This window comes from Equus przewalskii, chromosome 6, assembly GCF_037783145.1.
Source record: "Equus przewalskii isolate Varuska chromosome 6, EquPr2, whole genome shotgun sequence".
Taxonomy (NCBI): domain Eukaryota; kingdom Metazoa; phylum Chordata; class Mammalia; order Perissodactyla; family Equidae; genus Equus; species Equus przewalskii.
The window spans coordinates 75,473,586-75,491,581 of record NC_091836.1 but is presented as its reverse complement, the minus strand read 5'-3'; the positions used below and the strand labels follow the sequence as shown (position 1 = coordinate 75,491,581).

General features: G+C 46.8%; 2 protein-coding genes across 18 annotated transcripts in view; one reads left to right on the top strand and one right to left on the bottom strand.

Annotated features, from left to right (window-relative positions):
• Window positions 1–261: 261 nt before the first annotated feature.
• CNGA4 (cyclic nucleotide gated channel subunit alpha 4) lies at window positions 262–9,570 on the bottom strand. 7 transcript variants are annotated; one of them, XM_070626110.1, is made up of 8 exons: window positions 9,395–9,493; window positions 8,353–8,529; window positions 7,707–7,848; window positions 5,300–5,401; window positions 4,991–5,097; window positions 4,042–4,687; window positions 2,908–3,257; window positions 262–1,184 (listed from the first exon to the last, which is right to left on the bottom strand). In XM_070626110.1, exons 4-8 carry the CDS (start codon window positions 5,341–5,343, stop codon window positions 724–726), a joined length of 1,608 nt encoding a protein of 535 aa, XP_070482211.1. In that variant the 5' UTR covers window positions 5,344–5,401; window positions 7,707–7,848; window positions 8,353–8,529; window positions 9,395–9,493; the 3' UTR covers window positions 262–723. The 7 variants fall into 7 exon arrangements, with proteins under 7 accessions (XP_070482211.1, XP_070482208.1, XP_070482210.1 ...); XM_070626107.1 differs by having other exon boundaries at window positions 8,353–9,034; window positions 9,395–9,487; XM_070626109.1 differs by lacking the exon at window positions 9,395–9,493 and adding an exon at window positions 9,185–9,371 and having other exon boundaries at window positions 8,353–8,554.
• FHIP1B (FHF complex subunit HOOK interacting protein 1B) overlaps window positions 9,500–17,996 on the top strand; it is a 23,941-nt gene continuing 15,444 nt past the window's right edge. For 2 of the 11 annotated variants that reach the window (XM_070626104.1, XM_070626103.1), the window contains exons 1-2: window positions 9,639–9,742; window positions 14,747–14,802. The gene's annotated coding sequence lies outside the window, so the exon portion shown is untranslated. Of the gene's footprint in view, window positions 9,743–14,746; window positions 14,803–17,996 lie in introns of all 11 variants that reach the window. The other 9 variants (XM_008524116.2, XM_070626100.1, XM_070626105.1 and 6 more) reach the window with 8 other exon arrangements.

Below are 17,996 nucleotides of genomic sequence, written 5' to 3'. Positions count from 1 at the left end.
GAGATGCAGTGGTCAGTGTGTGTACGTAAATAAGTCTATAAAAGCAGGTGCCCAATTACAGCAGTATGATGCATAAGCCTGTTTTGCCTTTGCTAAGTACTGGTCCTCGATTCATCACGTACGTACCCCATCCTCTTTGAATCCTACCCACCAGCTACTACACAGCCCATGCCCCTTGCCCGTGTGACCCAGAATTCAGACAGAATTCATCCCGGACCACCACGGGCTTTGCCTTTTCCCATCAGGCCAATAAATGCTTAGTGAGGAGGCAAATACTTTATTGAAGTGCAACTTGCAGGGTATACTTGTGGACCTCCCATACGAGGGGCATTTAAAGATTGTCTTGGAAGAAGAGGGCTCTGGGTGTGGTTTTGTGTGTTCACAAGTGTGTGCAAACCTGTGGAGGGCATCTGTGTGTCTATTGGTGTATGATGCTCAGAATGTGTGTATTTATGAGGTGCACGACTGAATGTGTATATGTTACGAGGGTATAACACATATCTATGTGTGTGAGAAAGCAAGTGTGCTCTGAGGAGAACTCCACAGCATTTTATATGGAATGCACAGTCCTGGGGCCAGAGTGTGTATGCTGGTGAGTGGGGAATGAATGTGTGCTATCCTCCTACACCCCTACAGCAGACACGATGGCAGAGTTTCTGCAGGCAGGATTTCCTCTAACTCTGGATTTACTTGTAGGTGGGGGGCCTGAGGATAGAGATGGGGTCACTCTGGGCCTGGGGGACCCTCCTGGCCAGCCCTGCCCTCTCTACTCTTGGACGTTCCCTCCTCAGGGTCACCCTCGTCATCAGCCTCGGCCAGTTCCTCAGGCATTGGCCACTCTCGAGTCTGCCACTCCAGCCGTTCAATGCGATAAGCAATCTTGAGTGCGCTGGACTCCAGCTCAGCCAGGAGGCGGGCAAACTTGGTCTGCAGATCATCCAGTTGCTGGTCGAGGCCTTGCAGACGGGACTCTGTGGCCTCCTGTAGGGCAATTTCAGCTGCTTCGGCATTTACGTCCAACTTGTTCATTTTGAGCAGGATCTCACGGCCCTTTTCCTCCATGACGGTCTGGGCCTGTGGATACTCGCTCAGTACTTCCCGCAGGTCCTCCTTGCTCAGGCAAAACAGGTCTGAATAACCTAGACTCTTGATGTTGGCTGTGCGGCGGTTCCCAGACATGTTCCCTGTGGCATATAGGCAGACGTGAGAAGAATAATTAGTCAGGTTGGGTGTGAGGGGGCATTTCACTCCTGAACCAGGACCCCCACCATCATATTTGCCCTTCTGAGCCTCTTTTTCTGCTTCATTAACTCTTTCATTCAGTAAAGAACTGGGGACTAGGCCATGTGCTGGGTGGATATCTGACTTGCCTCTAAGAATTCACAGTCTAGAGGAGGTAGACATTTAATCGGATAGTTACATAACAATATAGCTGGTGCAGTATAGACATATGCATCCGGTACTGTGGGAAGATAGGCAAAGAGCCCCTAACAAGCTGCAAGGTAGAGAATTTAGGGAAGCCTGGAGGAAGTGATGCCTGACTGAGTAGGAGGTAACTAGGGGAATAGAGGGAGGGAGGGAGGTATCTAGGCAGAGGGAGGAGCATGAGCAGAGGGATGGAGGTAGGAAAGTTAGGTGGATGCAGATAATAGTAAGTAGTCCAGAGTGGCTGAAGTGCAGGGTGTGAGGAGAGTGGAAAGAGGAGGAGAGAACCAAATCAGCCGAGTCTCATAAGGCATGGTAAAGAGTTCAGACCTTATGCTGAGGGCAGTGAGAAACTACTGAAATATTTTAAGCAGGGGAGCTGTATGGTATCATTTGCATTTTAGAAAGATACTAGTGGGGGGCGGATGGGAAGAGAGGTTAGGCCAAATGCTGCAAAGTCTCATAGCTAGAAGGACCTAAGAAGGAGCAAGGGAGCCACTGTTTGTTGAACGCTTGCTGTGCACCAGGCACTGTGCTGGGTGCCTCACCCATACAGCTTATTTAATCCTCACAAATAACTCTTTGGGCTTTTAATATCAGCCCCATTGGATAGGTGAGGAAATGGAGGCCTAAAAAAGGGAAGTGACTTGTCTGAAGTCAGGTAGACAGTGGCCAACTCCATATAGGATGTGGAGCCTGAGGAGTCCTTAGGGGACAGATGTGAGGCCTTTAGAACAACTAGACAGTGGGATTCCCAGGCTGAGAGTGTATCCAGCCTCAGTCAGTGACAGTGCACTCACCCCCTTTCATCTCCTGTAGCATCGGTTGAACAACTCCTACTGCACAGGGCTGATGAGAGGAAAAAATGAGCCAGTGTAGGGTACCTGGCCTGACCCAGCCTGGAGTTGATGGAGTACCTGGGGATTCCTTCCTTTCCACTTGGCTGTGAGAAAGTTGTTCCTTGTACTGACCCCAAGTGTGTGTACTTATTACCCATATGACCTAATTACCTGTGGACAAGTTCCCAAACTTCTCTGTGCTCCAATTTCCTTACCTTTAAAGTGCAGATAATAGTACATACCTTATAGAGTTGCTGTGGGAATTTAATGATTTGGTACATGTGAAGCACTTTGAACAGGGCAGGTACTAAGCACACAATAAATATTAGCTGCTATTATTATTATTATTATTATTATCTCTGCTACCTTCCACCGGTCTGTTGGTGCTTCAGGTTGACACCTGCAGAGCATGCGTCCTCTCTCTTCCAAGGACCCACCCTCCTCACTGACCTTGGATCAGCTTCTTCTCAGGGAAAAGACCCTCCATGTCCTGCCTCTCTCCTGAGCCCTCTGGTGACTCAGGCAAGTGCCAAGTTTCCTTAATCTGTAGGCCCTGATGTACCATCTGGTCTCAGTACTGGGGTCTGCTGTCCCCATACACCTCCCCTGGCCCTGTTCCCAGAACAAACGCTGGGGTACCCACCTTTGATGTTGATGATGCTGATCTCCCCAAAGTAGAGCCCTGCACCAAGCACAGCGTACTGTGTGATTCCATCATCTGCCACCACGGCAAGTTGACCTTCGCGGATGATGTACATCTCTCGGCCAATGTCCCCCTTGCGGCAGACATATTCACCTGGTGAGTAGGTCTGGGGCTGCAGCTTCAGCACCAGCTCCTCTAACAGGCTGGCCTCACAGTTCTGGAAGAGCTGCACCCGCCTCAGAGTAGACAGGTGTACAGACACGGCCACTTCTGCCCGCAACCGCTCGGGCAAGTGCTGTAAGATAGCTACCTCATTGGTCATCTTCTTGTTGATCTGCAGGTGCTGGTACCTGGGGGCAAGGGCAGCACCAGTTCCTCACCAGCCCCCTACATGCCTGCCTCCACACCTTCCATCAGTGCTCAAGTTAGTTTCAGCCAAGAGCCCAACCACACTGAGATCTCACAGGGGCATGAGAATACTTGACAGTTGGCTGATGAATACTTTCAGTCCGCAATTTCCTTTGCTGGTCACAGATAGGTTTTGACCTTTTCTTCCTCAGCCAGGGCCTGGAAGCCTCTACCAGCTGACAATGAATAAGATACTCTTTACCTCCTGTCAGGCTCTCCCCACCCACCAGTGAGTGATGTTTTGTGCCATCCCACTGACACCTACTTCAATCACCAAGCCCTGTCTTCTCTAGAGGCCCTCTGCTCTAGTCCCCAACTTGGTGTCGCTTCCTATTGTTCAGCCTACAGTATGGACTACCATGACATAGTCAACCATTTTGTTGTTGGCCATCCCCAGGGTGGGGAGGGATTGCCCTTCCCTGTTTACTGCTTCCAGGCCCTCTGAGCCCTACAGGCAGTGCCAGTTCCCATTCCCTGGTCTCCAGGTTATCCTTTCTCATGCATGAGTTCCTCTTCCTGTCAGTCTCTTACCCAACCCCTCCCTCTAAGGCCAGATCCAATTAGTGGAGGACATTCTTTTTCAAGCCTCACCCAGTGAACCCCCCAATGAATGCAACATCCTGACTGCCCTGCCTGGCCCCTCAGACAATAAGAAACCAGCCATCTTCCTCAGATTCTATCACATACACCTCTCCCTGTCCTGGGCTGGATCCCCAGCATCCTCACCAGTCAATAACTCGCCGCTCCAACCGGCGGTTGACATGCTGCAGCTTCATGTACTTCTTCACAAGTGCATGGTCTGGGTAGAAAGCTGCATCTGCAGTGTTCATGTTGTAGATGACAGAGCTCATGCTACCCATGATGGTGGCAAAACCCATGACGGCCAGCAGGAAGTCTCCCACCATGAAGAGGTACTCCTCCTCCCGGGCTGGCAGCGGCGTATCGCCCACGGTGGTTAGGATCAGTGTGGAGAAGTAAAAGCTGTAGAGGTACTGGCGCCGCAGGCGCTCAAAGCCAGGCTGTGCGGGATCAGGGTACACCCAGGAGTCACGCCCGAAGCCCAGGTACCTGGACAGGGCAAAGTACAGGCAGCTGTTCCAATGGATGACAACAAAAATGTAAAGCATCAGCTTGGCAATGCGAAAGGCGTTTGGGTAAGCTGTGCGGGTCTCTGTGCGGTCAAAGGCCTCAAAGAGGCGGGGTGCCCTCAGAAAGCGGTTCAGCCTCAGTGTGGGTGTGTGCGGGCCCAGCTGCAAGTAGGCCACGTCTGTGGGCACCAGGGAAGCCAGGTCCACGAGGAAGCTCCAGGTGCGAGCATAGCGACTGGCGATCCTACTCTTGTCCACCACAAGGATGCCCTGTTCCAAGAAGCCTGGGGAGGAAGAGGGGAGGTCAGGCTGGGGTCAGCTGTAAGATGGAGTCAGGTATGTGGCTCAGTCAGGGCGCCTGCCTACTCCTGTAATAAGGGTGAGGGTGGGCAGGCCAGGCTAGGACAGAGGGACAGTCACGGGGACAGGGTAGTGGTGGGCATAACCTGTTCTAGGGTTTCTGTGGTGAGCATAAGGGTGTTGACAAGCATAGAGGCATGTGAAAGTGCCGTCAGGGAGGGGGTCACTTTCTTGTTACTAAGAGGAAGGGAAGACAGAACAAAGGGTCAGTCCTGGGACTCACTGACCTGTGTGGAAGCGCACCACGATGTCCAGTAGGTACAGCAGGTCACTTATGTAGTCCAGCACTAACCAGGCTACCAGATAACCATGCTGCAAGTCAGGAAAGCAGGCTCTGCGTGGTGGGGAGAGAACGGATTTGTTTAAGGGCACTCTCCGTGTGTGAGGTCATCTGCCCAAGCCACACAGCACTCTGCCCTGGGCCCTCGCATAGGCCCTGCCCCTCCCCGGGGTCCCACCCAAAGGCCCGCCCTTCTCCTGGGTCTCAGTTTTTAGCTTTTGTCTCTGCTTAAGGCCCTCCCGTGGTCCCACCAAACCTGCTGACGATGATGAGGAGGTTATACATTACTGGGAAGACCATTGTGTTCAGCCACCAGTAGTAGTAATCCCCAGATGGGTCCAGGACAGGCAGCGACTTCCTGGGGGCAACAGAGGAAGTCTGTTTCATTTATTCACCAGACATTCAATGTTGAGGGTCTGGGGGCACCAAGAGGAATTAGCCTTTATCTAGTGCAGTGGACAGATCTGACACCAGGGACCAGGATCTCTCACCTGGCCTTGGACAGAGCAGGGGGCCTGGACTCTGTTGTCTTCACTTTGCTGTCCTGGTTCATGGTTCTGTGACCTGGTGCCTGGGTGTGAGATATCCAGGGCCTCTGCCTGTAGGTGGCTTCAGAAGGTGGGGGCTAGCGTCTGCCTGCCTGGAGGAGGCTGCCTTTGGTCTCCAGCTGCGACTTCTCTGTCTTTGGTGTCTGAAGCTCTTAGCAACACAACCAGGGCCAGCTGGTACTGAGGGGGCGGAGGCAGTGTGGCTCCAGCTCCCTGCCCTGTCTCCCAGGGCCTAGGCTTACACCTGCCCAGCTAAACATCACTAATGAGGTCCCTGGAGAAGGTGAGGGTGCATGCCTCAGGGGTAAGCCTGGGCAGTGTGTCACCTTCCCTGCCAACAAGGTGTAGTACATGGGGGCCCACTAGGTCAGGAGATCTGGGTGCCATTGTAGGCTCAGTCATTCATTCAGTTTTACATTGTGCAAGTTCCCTGCTTGGGCCTTATTCTTTATTCACTTAACAACTATTTACTGAATGGGTCTTTTGTGTCAGGTGCTGAACTAGTCTCTGGGGACGAAGAATGCCTGTCACATCAGATGTGAACTCTGCTTTTATTATATGCACCCTTATCTACATCCACATTAACCTTGCCTCTTTCCTGCTGGATGAGTGTGACAGGGGCCATCCTGTGGGGTTTTGCCCCTATTCCTTCCTGTTACCTCTAGGGCCTGATCCCACCAGCTATCCCACATGTTTCCTAGATCCTCAACCTCTTTCAATTTCCCTTTCTGTGAACATGCTTAAATCTCTCCCATACTAAAACAAACAAAAAATCTAAAAATTCTCCCTCAGCTTGATGTCCCTTTAACTACTATCGTCTTTCTCAGTCAACAAGTCATAATCAGAACACCTGCTATGTGCCAGGTCAATATTGTGCTAAGCACTGGGGATAAAAGAAGAAGAAAAACATTCCCTGCCCTCCAGAAACTCACAGTCCTGTAGGGGAAATAGTCAGGTGTGCAGGCAATTACACACCAGACTGGTGGGTACTCCTTTAGGTGGATACACAGAGGGCTATGACAGTACACAGGAAGGGAAAGGAAGGGTCCCAAGTGAGCCTGGATTCTGTAGGAAGAATAGGAGTTAGTCAGGTATAGAGATGAGATGGTGAAGAGCACTAGAGGCAACATGCATAGAATGTGCAAAGGAATAAAGATTTCCAAAAGCATGGGTGACAGGGGGAACATTAAGTGGTTTTTGTAGAGAACCTGAGGGGCCAGTGGTGAGAGATGAAGCTGAATGTTGGACAGACACCAGCTCAGGGAGAGTTTTGTCAGCCATGTTATAAATCTTGGATTTTATCTAAAGGCAATGGACACCTTGTGAAGCGTTTTGCACCGTTAAGTGATATGGTCAGATTTGTGTTTTTGGAGAGTTTCTTGGAAGAAACGTCTATAGTCCCCAACATTTTATCGAAATCCCCTTTTGCCATGGTTTCTGTGATACCATAATTTCTTGGTTTTCTGTTTATTTTTTCTTAGTGTCTTTCATAAGCTCCTCTGCCCATCCCTTCCGTGCTGATGTTTTTTAGGACTCTGTCCTAGGCCTTTTCTTTCCATCCTCCCAACTCTCTCTGGCCAATCTCAGTCACCCACAGGATTTCCTTTCCCATCTAATGACTCCCAAGAACTCTTTCTGAGCTGCAGACCTTTGTATACCACTAATTTCTCACTGGATGTCCCCACTTGGATACCCCACAGTCACCTTCAGCCCATTGGGTCTATAACTGAGCTCATTATCTTCCCCCATCTGCTCTTTCTTTTATAATATCTATCTTTGGCATTTCAGCCAAAATACCCAACACCAGTATTTATTATTATCGCTATCATTATTATTATTGTATGACATTTTGGCGGTTTTTAAAAATGGTCACAAATTCTTTGACGTTCCTCCCTTATGACTATTTCAACTAATAGAGTACAGCAGGAGTGATGTTGTGTGACTTCTGAGGCTAGATCATAGAAGGCCATGCAGCTTCCTTCTGGTTCTCTTGGAATGCCAGTTGTTTGGAAGCTCCCTCTCAGGATGCTCCCTCTTGGAACCTAGCTGCCACATTGTGAGAAGCCCAAGCCACAAGCAGCAGTCGTGTGTCTGTACTCTGTTTGACAGCCCCACCTGAGCTGAGCCTTTGAGTTGTCCCAGCTCAGGCATCAGACATGTGAGTGAAGAAGCTTTCAGATGATTCCAGTCATCAGCCTCAAGTCACCCCCAGGTGTTCGAGCTTCCCAGATGAGTGTCTTGCTTGAATTTGCAGAATCTGTGAGCATAATAAAATGGCCATTGTTTTATACCACTAAGTTTGGGATGGTTTGTTACACAGCATAATAACCAGAACAAACATACATATAGAAAAGTGCACATTTTCTTAGTATACAGCTTGATAAATTTCACAGAGTGAACACACCTATGTAACCAGCACTCATGTAGAGAACCCCACTTTGCCTGCTTCCAGTCAATGCTTTTCCAATGGTAATCACTCTCCTGACTTCTAATAGCATAGTTTAGTTTTGCCTGTGTTTGAACTTATATAAGCTAAGCATCAGTTTTTAGTCCTTCCTCTTTTTTCCCTCTTATATTCATCCAGTCATCAAGCCCAGTGACCTACCTTCTAATGTTCACATAGCTATTTCTCTGCATCCGTACTACTCTAATTTTGGCCCTATCAATCTGGCCATGTATAAAATTCTTTATAGTTCCCTATTATCCCAAGGATAAAATCTAAACTCTTTAACTTGACCTACAAAGCTCTCTAGTGTCTCACCTCTGTCCTTGTCTTCAGCCTTATCTCAGAATGTTTCCTCTGCATGTTCCCTAGGGTCCAGACATGCTGTACTGATTGTTGTTCCCAGCGCACCCCCTAGGAGTTGTCCATTCTTCCTTGCCTTGGTATGTGCTGATCCTTTGGGCCGAAACTTCTATTTCTTTTTCTTTCTAAATACTTTTTGTTTTGAACTAATTTTAGGCTTACAGAAAAGTGGCAAAAATAGTACAGAAAGTTCTTGTAAATTCCTTACCCATGTTCCCCTGTTATCATCTTATAGAACCAGAGTACAATGATCAAAACCAGGGGATTAACATTGGTACAACACTTCCAACTAAACTACAGACCTTATCTGAAACTTCCATTTCTCTTAGTGTATCTTACTCTTGTTTGTTTCTTAAGACTGTGCTCAGACATCATCTCCTCCTGGAATGCTTCCCTAAGCCCCTTCCCTCTCTTTCCCCTCACCCTCTGAACACACGTATGTTAAATCCTGCTCCTTAATGGTCCTGGAGGGCAGAGACCGGTTCTAATTCACCTGGAATCCCGCCTGACAAGGAGGCATTTATTCCGTGATCATTGAGTGACTGAATAAGACAGTATCCAAGAGATCACGGGGCAGCAGGTGTTGGGGGAAGGAAAGGGGGCAATCATCGCCCGGGTACTATGCAAGCTGTGCGGGCTGAGAAGGCAAAAATGAATTAGACTGTTGTCAATCATCCCTCGCTAGAGCGCTTTTCCCCAGGCCCCGCCCACCTACTGACTCCGCCCTCAGGCCTACAGTTTGGTACTAGCCACGCCCCTTCCACGCCCAGTCTTCCACTCTAAGCACCTCCCAGGGTCCGTGGTCTCGTCTCTTCCCCTCTTGTCTCTTGCAGGCCCATCTTTCCCTAAGCCCCGCCCTCTAGTCTTTCCCTGTATCTTAATATCGCATCCCTCCTTAGAGCCCTCCTTCTGCCCTCTGGTTCGACCTTTCCTCTCCAGGCTCCGCCCCCCGCCCCGCGGGCCTCCGCCTCCCCAGAGGTCTTCCCCTATGACTCGCCTGAGTTCTTCTGGGGGGCGGGGTTTACAGCACGAAGGGGCGGAACCTGGGGAAGAGGCGGTACTCCTTGTTCCGAATACCGTCGGTGACACCGCCCCTGCGCCCGGCCGTTGCCAGGAAACAAGCATCGACGCTCCGTCTTTGGCCGGGCCCAGCCAATGAGCTGGCACGCTAGTGCCCAGTCGTGCGTCGCTGGGCGGTTACGTGTGGTGCGCGGGGGCGCGGGTTGCGTGTGGCGCGGGGCGGGGCGCGGCTGGTGCGCCTGAGGAGCGATGGCGGCGGCCTGAACTCACCTAGCCCCGCAGCAGTGTTCAGGCCTCGTCAGGGTCGGGGTCCTGGGAGTGAACAGTAAGCTTGGGTCGGAGGGCCCGGAAAGGCGCGTGAGGGGATGAGGACAGGGGAATGACGGCACCGGTTTTGGTGACTGTACTGGATGTGAGGGGACAGGGTGAGGGGCTGGCGTGTGGTGAGGGGCCGAGTGTGAGTGTCTCAGGTAGCGGAGCGGAGTGAGAGCCTGGGGTGAGTGAGCAAGTAAGGAGCTGGGTTGTATGAGGGGCCAGGTGGAAGGGACTTGTGAACGCGATTTACTGAGGGGCTGGGGCTCCTGAGGGCAGGGCTGAGGAGCAGCCCTGGGACCAGACTGAGGGGGGAAGGCCTGTGCGGGGAGGGGGAGAGTGAAGGGCGAAGGCGGGAGCCTGCGGGCCGGTGGTGAATTGGTGAGGGAGTTGAGGGCAGAGCAGGGGAGGAAGGGATGAGGGTTGTGAGACTGGGGTAAGAGTGAGAGTTGCTCCTGAAGCCTCTTTCAGTGGACTGTCCTGCCCAGTGAGAGCAATAGGCTGAGTAGGACAGCTTGAGTGGGAATGTCGTGCACTTGGCTCTTCTGCTCCCTTGGGCTCTACATATTTTGGAAGACAGAAAAATGAAGGCGTCATGAGAAATAGTAACTATGATAATGAAAATTATTTTCGAGGCTTAGTCTTTAACAGAGTAGTCACTGGGACCTCTGTTCCCTCAAGTTCCTCCTTGGGACCGCAAACTCGAAGGTAGTCTCTCTCCTGGAGGTTTTCTGGCTATGATTGCCTTTGCTTGTTTTCTCTCTGCCAGCTTCTGGGTAACCTTTCTCTGCGGCTGCTCCTCACCTGTGCTGAGCTGTGGGCCTTTGATGGTTGTCACCTAGTTGCTAATTCTACTTTCATGGAAGTCACATGGTTTGTTACATACAACGCTATATTTAGGCTCCCAAACAGGATGGGTTTGCTCTCATTTTCTTACAGTTAAGCCTTTTCAAAAACTACTTTATTGACGTAAATTTGTGTACAATAAACTCATATTTAAAATGTACATTTGATTAATTTTGCCCTGTTTACATCTCTGAAACCATCACCACTTCCAAGATACTGAACATTTCTACCTCCCTCAAAAGTTTTACCCATCCCTTTGTAATTTATTCCTTCCTCTGTGACATATTGTTGGGTTCACTTTATCAGCATTATGGAGGTGCCCTTTTGCCTGCCAACCCATATGCACATGAAAATTTTGAAAGTTCTGGAAAGCTGGGTTGGCACTCAGTGATAATGGCCACTTTCACACCACTAAATTTTCCTCTGTACTAACAGTCTTCCACAGAGCCCAGATAACTTCCCCAACCTCAGGAAAAGTTAGGCCTTTCCTATCTGGACCATTCTCTGAGAATTAGGGGCAGCTCAAGTCCCCATTCTGTTCCAGAGTCTAAGCCTTAGAATCAACTATTCTATCCCATGGTATTTTCTCTTTGCTTCTCTCTGGGGGCCAAATAGGTTTCCATCCTGATGGAACCCTTGGCAACCTGCCCAGATTATCAGAACCCCATAGAACCTACATGTATAATAACACAGTTTAGAGGAGTGATTCCTAAACACTGGGGTGAGGACCGTGTCAGTGCATGATAGTTTTCATTCATCCAAGGTGGAAGGAGAGAAAGACAACATATGAAACAAGAGTTTTCATAAAGATAAATTTATTCTAAGATCATCATTCCTATTCATTTTTTTGTTTTTTTGGCTGAGGAAGGTTCACCCTGAGCTAACATCTGTGCCAGTCTTCCTTTATTTTACATGTGGGTTGCCCCCACAGCATGGCTGATGAGTGGTGTAGGTCTGTGCCCGAGATCTGAACCCGTGAACGTGGGACACTGAAGGGGAGTGCGTTAAACCCAACCACTATGCTATGGGGCAGGCCCCATCATTCCTATTCTTTTGGTGTTACAGTGCTCTCTCAGCGATGAAATAATGGTGATGGTAGATGATGGGTTTTAAAAAAACGGTTTATTTGCCAAAATAAAAAGTAACAATCCTTTTTTTTAATTTTTAAGAAATTATTTGTACTGGTTCATGAAATCCTGAAATTTAGAGTGATGGTGGTGTGGCTGCTGTATTATCTTGAGAAAGCATGCATTTGTACAGTAATTCTATATAATTTCTGACATCTGAACAGCATTCATGCATTACATAGCAATTTCAAATTCTACTGGATTTACACGGATACCTTGTGAAGTAGGCAAGAGCAAGAATTCTTATTTTATAGTTGAAGAATCAAATTCAGAAGCCAGGGGTCACATGATAACGTGGCAAAACTGGACCCAAAATTTGGTCTCCTGAGAGTGAGAGTGACTTGGGAAAAGAAAGTTTGTAATAGAGAGTGAAGGTGATGTAGAGTAAAAAGCATATGATGTGTGGGAAGGGTTGTGATGACATGGAGGACATCATACTGGCAAAAAGCATCTTTTACGATTTGTAATTGTTATATTTCCAAAAGAGAATAAAGAGACTTTCAGGGGCCTGCCCCGTGGCTGAGTGGTTAAGTTCGCGTGCTCCGCTGTGGCGGCCCAGGGTCTTGCTGGTTTGGATCCTGGGCGCAGACATGGCACCACTCATCAGGCCACATTGAGGCGGCATCCCATGTGCCACAACTAGAAGGACCCACAACTAAAAAAAGTATATACAACTACGTACTGGGGGGATTTGGGAAGAAAAAGCAGAAAGAAAAGAAAAAAAATGATTTGCAACAGTTGCTAAAAAAAAAAAAAGAGACTTTCAGAGTGACAGGGATACGGGTTCTGTTTAATAATGTGGCAATGACATAGGAACAGGTATACGTAATACCTGGGTCACATTGTGTTAGTGATAGGATGAGTCAAGTCATCAGAGGATTCTTAGGGACTGTCCAGTTCTTGGTTATTCTGGAGAAAGCACTGGGTTTGGTAAGCTTCATGGTGCTATATTGAACACTTTGTTGAAATAGTAGTACATTAAACGTAATGGATTTTGACTTAGGACTTATAGCTGAGTGGTAGATCTGAGAAGATGAAACATAGATGAGGATGATGATGTAGAGGTGGAAACATGTTTGGGTTGCCGTGTGTTTATTTTTTCCATATCTGCCATGCGCCAGGCGCTCTGCTAAGAGCTGGGAGAACAAATTCATTCATTCATTTATTAATTAATTTATTTATTCAGCAAATACTTCTTTAGCATATAGTCTGTGCTTGTGATGCTCACATTTTATGAGATAACAAGATAAATAAGACATGGTCCTCTGAGGTCTCAAGGAATTCTCAGTCTGATTGGGAGAGAGAGACACACATGAAAAGATAATTTTAATTTAGTGAAATAATATAAAATATAAAAATATATCATAAGAGGTGATTACTTTTCTGGTCTCACTCTCTTCCTATGTTCCAATCATGTATAGTGTTCAGTGATCTACTATATATCACTAGCAGTATCTCAAAATTAGCCAGTCCTGGTGGTCTAGTGGTTAAGGTTTCGTGCTGTCACTACTGCAGCCCGGGTTTGTTTCCTGGTCAGGGAACCATACCACCCATCTGTCGGTTGTTATACTGTGGTAGCTACATGTTGCCATGATGCTGAAAGCTATGCCACCTGTATTTCAAATACCAGTAGGGACACCCATGGTTGGCAGGTTTCACACAGCTTCCAGACTAGACGCTAGGAAGAAGGACCTGGTCCCCCACTTCTGAAAAAACTGGCAATGGAGACCCTGTGAATAGCAGCGGAGCATTGTGTGATATAGCACCGGACAGTGAGAGGATGGTGAAAAAAGACTGCTTAGGGTTCAGCTCTTCTGTATATGGTTCCAACTCATTGCACTAACAACAAATCTCAAAATTAACATGTCCAAAACGGAACTCATTGTCCTTGCTCTGAAAGCCTGCTTTTGCACCATATGCTGTATCTTAATCCAGGCAAGGATTTCAGTTTCATCTTCCATTCTTTTCATTTCTTCACCTCCTGCTTTTAACCAGTCACTAAAATCTTAATACATTTCCCTCTCTATTGTCTCTCTTCTCTTCATCTCTACTGCTACATCTTCTCTGTTAAAGCTTTAGTTTACTTCCTCCTCATCTCATCTGGATTTATTTTTCCCCGACAGTCTTCTGCCTTCAAACTTACTCTTTTCTAGTCTGTCCCTAGAATGATTTTTCTAAAAATACAAATCTGATCATGGAACTCCTCTGCTTAAATGCTTTTGGCTCTTTGTGTTCCGTAGGACAACATCCAAATTCCTTAACATAGCATCGTTTGGCCTCAACTCACCTCTCCAACCTCATCTCCTGCCCTGCCACTCCCTATTCTGTATTCTAGCTTGGATAAATTGGTCAGTTCCCTAACAAACATGTTACTTTTTTGAGCCTTGAAATCTTTGTAGTAGCTGCTTCCTCTTCCAGGAATGCCTTTTGTTCTCTGTCCTGTGAACTTTCCTCATCCTTTAGAATCTAGTTCAGTCTCACTTTTTCTTTGACATTTTCTTTGTCACCTTCACCCAACGGGTTGAGATAACCATGTGTGACGGGGGATTCACTGTTGTAAAGGGGAGTCACCATGTGATTGAGGTTCATGTTGTGAATTATAAGGGCTCTGCTGGAGTTAAGTGAGGAGCTCTCTGGAAGAAACAGAGGTGGCGCTGGGGGGAGAGGAGGGAGTGAGTTGAGACCATACACTGATATCCCATTTATCTTATACTTAGAGGCTGAGGAATAGATAAGCGGGGAGGATATGCGTAAGCTGAACTCTAGATTCGTAGGCTCCTATGAGGTGGTTTTTCTTTTTTTTCCCTTTTGTATTCCTTTGAGGTTTTAATCAGATCTTTTTACTTTCAGTATTTAGGATAACAGTCCACCCATACATGTTAGTAATCAGGCATCTTGTCTAGGTAGAGCCATTGTAGGGAGAGAGAAGCCTCAGGACTTTACTAACCAGTTCTTGGAAGGTCATTTTGCTGTCTCCCTGTCTGCTGTAGGTCTTGCAGGTGTATCCCTGCCCCCAGCTCCCTCCCTATCTTTGCCTCTCCTAGGGCAAAGGTTCGTAAGGAGGCTGAGCCACTTCCTGCCCTGTGCCTGCTGTTCTGAGGTTAGTGGACACCCTTGCTGAGTGTACCTGTAAGGTGTATTTTGGGCCCTAAGGTGAGTGCCTGAGCTTGGGCTTTAGAGGGTCTGAAAGATCAGCTCCTTCTTCCCCATTTTGCCCTGTAGCTGAGCCTGAAGTTAAATCTGGGAAGAGGAGTCTGCTTTTTTCTAGACTTTGCTATGGGAGGAAAGGGCAGAGTAATAGTGTGGTGATTCCATTCTCTTTGTCTTGTTCTGAACTCTGCAGGGTTAACAGGAAATGGGGGAGTCTAAGGTGAAAGGAACACCAAATTATAGCCACCTTTTATGTTTTTGCAGTATCTGAAGAGGTTCCAGGTTAAGTCTTGGCTTTTGAGTTCTGAGACACTGATTCCAATGTGGCCCTTGTCTTTGAGGTCTTTGAAAAGAGATGGGGTGGGTGTGAAGAAAGGCCCTGGAGGCCAGTCCCCTCTTGGGTCTGTGAGCAGGGCTGGTTGTTGGTCAAGCAGTGGAGCAGAAGTGGGCACTCCAGGTATATTGCAAGGTAAGAGCTGTTTGTTAATCTTTGGAATTGAGTTTTAGAAGCTGGAGGCAGTTTAGTTTTGGATATGTTAAGGCTTTGCTTTGCTGAGACTGTATGTTTGGCCCTTCAGCTCACCGGGGTGTGTATGTGAGTTGGTAAAAATGGACATGTCAGAGCAGGTTAGATGTCTCCTCAGCAAGGGGTGAGGGCACCTTGGTCAAACAGGATCAGGAGAGGGAAGGGGGAAAGGAAAATGTCATTTACAGAGCACCTGCTTTATGCTTGGAGTGCTACATAGGTTATCTTATTTAGTTCTTAAAACAGTAACAGTAGTTATTTTGTCAGGAATTTCTAGATGAGGAAACTGAGGCTCTGACGTGTGAAGTGATTTTTTTAAGGTCAGATAGCTGGAAGAAAATGGTGGACTGAGATTCAAACCTTTGTTTGAGGGACTGCAGAGCTCATGCTTTACCAACTGCTTTGTGTTACTCTTGCTTGACCTTGGGCCTCTGTTTGTTTTCAGTCCTCAAATAAGATATGATTGAGAATGTGTCTATAATCAGTAAGACTCTTGTATCATTCAGGGTCCTTGCAGGTAGCAGATGGCACAAATTAGGTTTGGGAAGAATTTAATAAAGGGACTGCATGCACAAAGGTATGGGCAGAGTTTAAGGAAACCAGCAAGGGATGATGCAGTATCCCAGGGCTAATAACAGTGGGAGGGGCTAGTAACAGGGAAGACTTCTTACCAGTATTCTCAGCTGTTGGCTTTGTCTTCCTGAGCCCATGCCTACTTGGGACCATAAGTACTTGGGCAGACAGGTAAGTAGCTTTTCCAATGCATCCTTGCTGCTGATAGCTATTAGTTTGTGTGACTGTGTTTGATGGTTTATAGGAAACTGTGTATGAAAGACTCAGCATCCATTCTGTGGCTCTAGCACCTTGTCATCTCCACACCTACTCTCTTGGGCGAGTGAGGGAGGGAAGGTTGAGTGGGAATGGGGTGGTAGATATGAACTTCCCTCTTTCAGATTTACCTGAAGAGGCACCCATCCTTTATCTATTACTGTTTTCCTCCTTTCTCAGAGAAAATGGTATACCTCTTTTTCTGAGACTGATCTTATACCTGATTTTTCTGTCAGTTGTCCCCATCTTTTTATCCGTAATATTACTTTCTTTAGACTTCTTTTCATCACTTGACAAACACCCTTGAAGCTCCGCATCTTAAAACTAACCCAAACAATAAAAACTTTCTCTTGACTACGCTGTCCCCCTAGTTCTTAAAGCTATTGCCCTATTTTCATCCTTCCCCTTATTACTGAATTTCTTGAAAGTCTTAGACTTCTTTGGTTTCTAGTCATTCTTTAACAAGCGACTTCCTAAGTTTATCTAAAACTTAATTGCTAAAACTGACTGATCATTTTCAGTCTTCATTCTACTTAATCTCTCTGTAGACTACACACTATGAGCAACGTCCAGTTTCTTGAAACTAACTTTCCTTGGTTTCTTGATTATCATTATTCATTGGATTTCTTCTTCCATTTCTGGCTACCTTCACAGTCTTTAAAGACGCCTCCTCCTTTGCTTTTCTACATCCTGGTTTTCCTCAGGATGTCACCCTTGGCTCCTTTCATGATCTGCTGATCTCTTTGGTTAATTCCATCTACTTCCATAGCTTTATCTACCACCTATAAACTGGTGACTCCTGGATTTATATCTCTAGTCATGATTTTACTCTTGAGCTCAAGTATAATATTTCTACTTGCTTTCTGGACATCATGGATATCCTATAGGTGTCTGAAGACTTAACATTTCCCAAACTGTACTCATCCTCTTTTCTAAAACACCATTCCTTTTGTTTTGTGTTCCTAGTCAGTCTGTTAATGGCATTATCTTTTACTGAGTCTCCTATACTTCATATCTGGGTCTTCTCTTATCCTCCTTTCATTTGCCAGGTCTTGTTGCTTCTACTTTGCAATTAAGGTAAATCTAGAGATAGATTATCTGTGTTTGCAATCCAGTCCTGCCACTTACTAGCTGGCTAACTTTAGCAGTTTATTTAACCTTTCTAGGTTTTGATTTGCTCATGTGTAAAATGGAGATAATAGTACAGGTAGGGTTTTTATGAGATTTAAATGAGCTAGTACGTGAAGTTCTTAGAGCCCGGGCACATAGTAAATGCTCAAGATATGTTAGCTGTTGTAATTATTTTAAATTGAGCATTCAGTTCCATAAGCATTCTTTAATGCTGGGCAATATGTTGGCACTGGGATTTCAAAGAAGATTGAATGATATGGTCCCTTTTGTTAAGGAGCTTGCTGTTATTGGCAGAGATATCACAGGTATAAATAATTCCAATATCACATGGGACATGCTAAGATAGAGGTGAATCTCAGATTGATCTTTTCTAATCCGGCTCTTACCTCCTTAGTTCACGCCATCTTTTTTTTTAAAATGGACTGTTGAAGTAGATTCTTATAAATTGTCTACTGTTGTCTGTCTCTCTGCTCCACCTTGTACTGTTATCTGACCTATATTTGAAGATAAGTTTGATCTTGCCATTTCCTTGTTTAAAAACCTCCTTTGTCTCCAGTATGTCAATGGATAAAATCCAAACTCCTTACCGTGATAGTCAGTGATGTTTATAACCTTCACCCATATTTACCCTTCAACTCAGTATCATATCCCTCTTCTCT

Bases quoted from the DNA above. Each gene is read 5' to 3' on its own strand.
- CNGA4 (XM_070626106.1), bottom strand. From the start codon at position 5,596: ATGAACCAGGACAGCAAAGTGAAGACAACAGAGTCCAGGCCCCCTGCT. The intron at 4,688-4,990 runs GTCAGTGAGTCC...CTTCCTCCCCAG, and splicing joins CGTGGTGCGCTTCCACACAG to GCTTCTTGGAACAGGGCATC. The intron at 1,185-2,907 runs GTGGGTACCCCA...TATATGCCACAG, and splicing joins CAGCATCATCAACATCAAAG to GGAACATGTCTGGGAACCGC.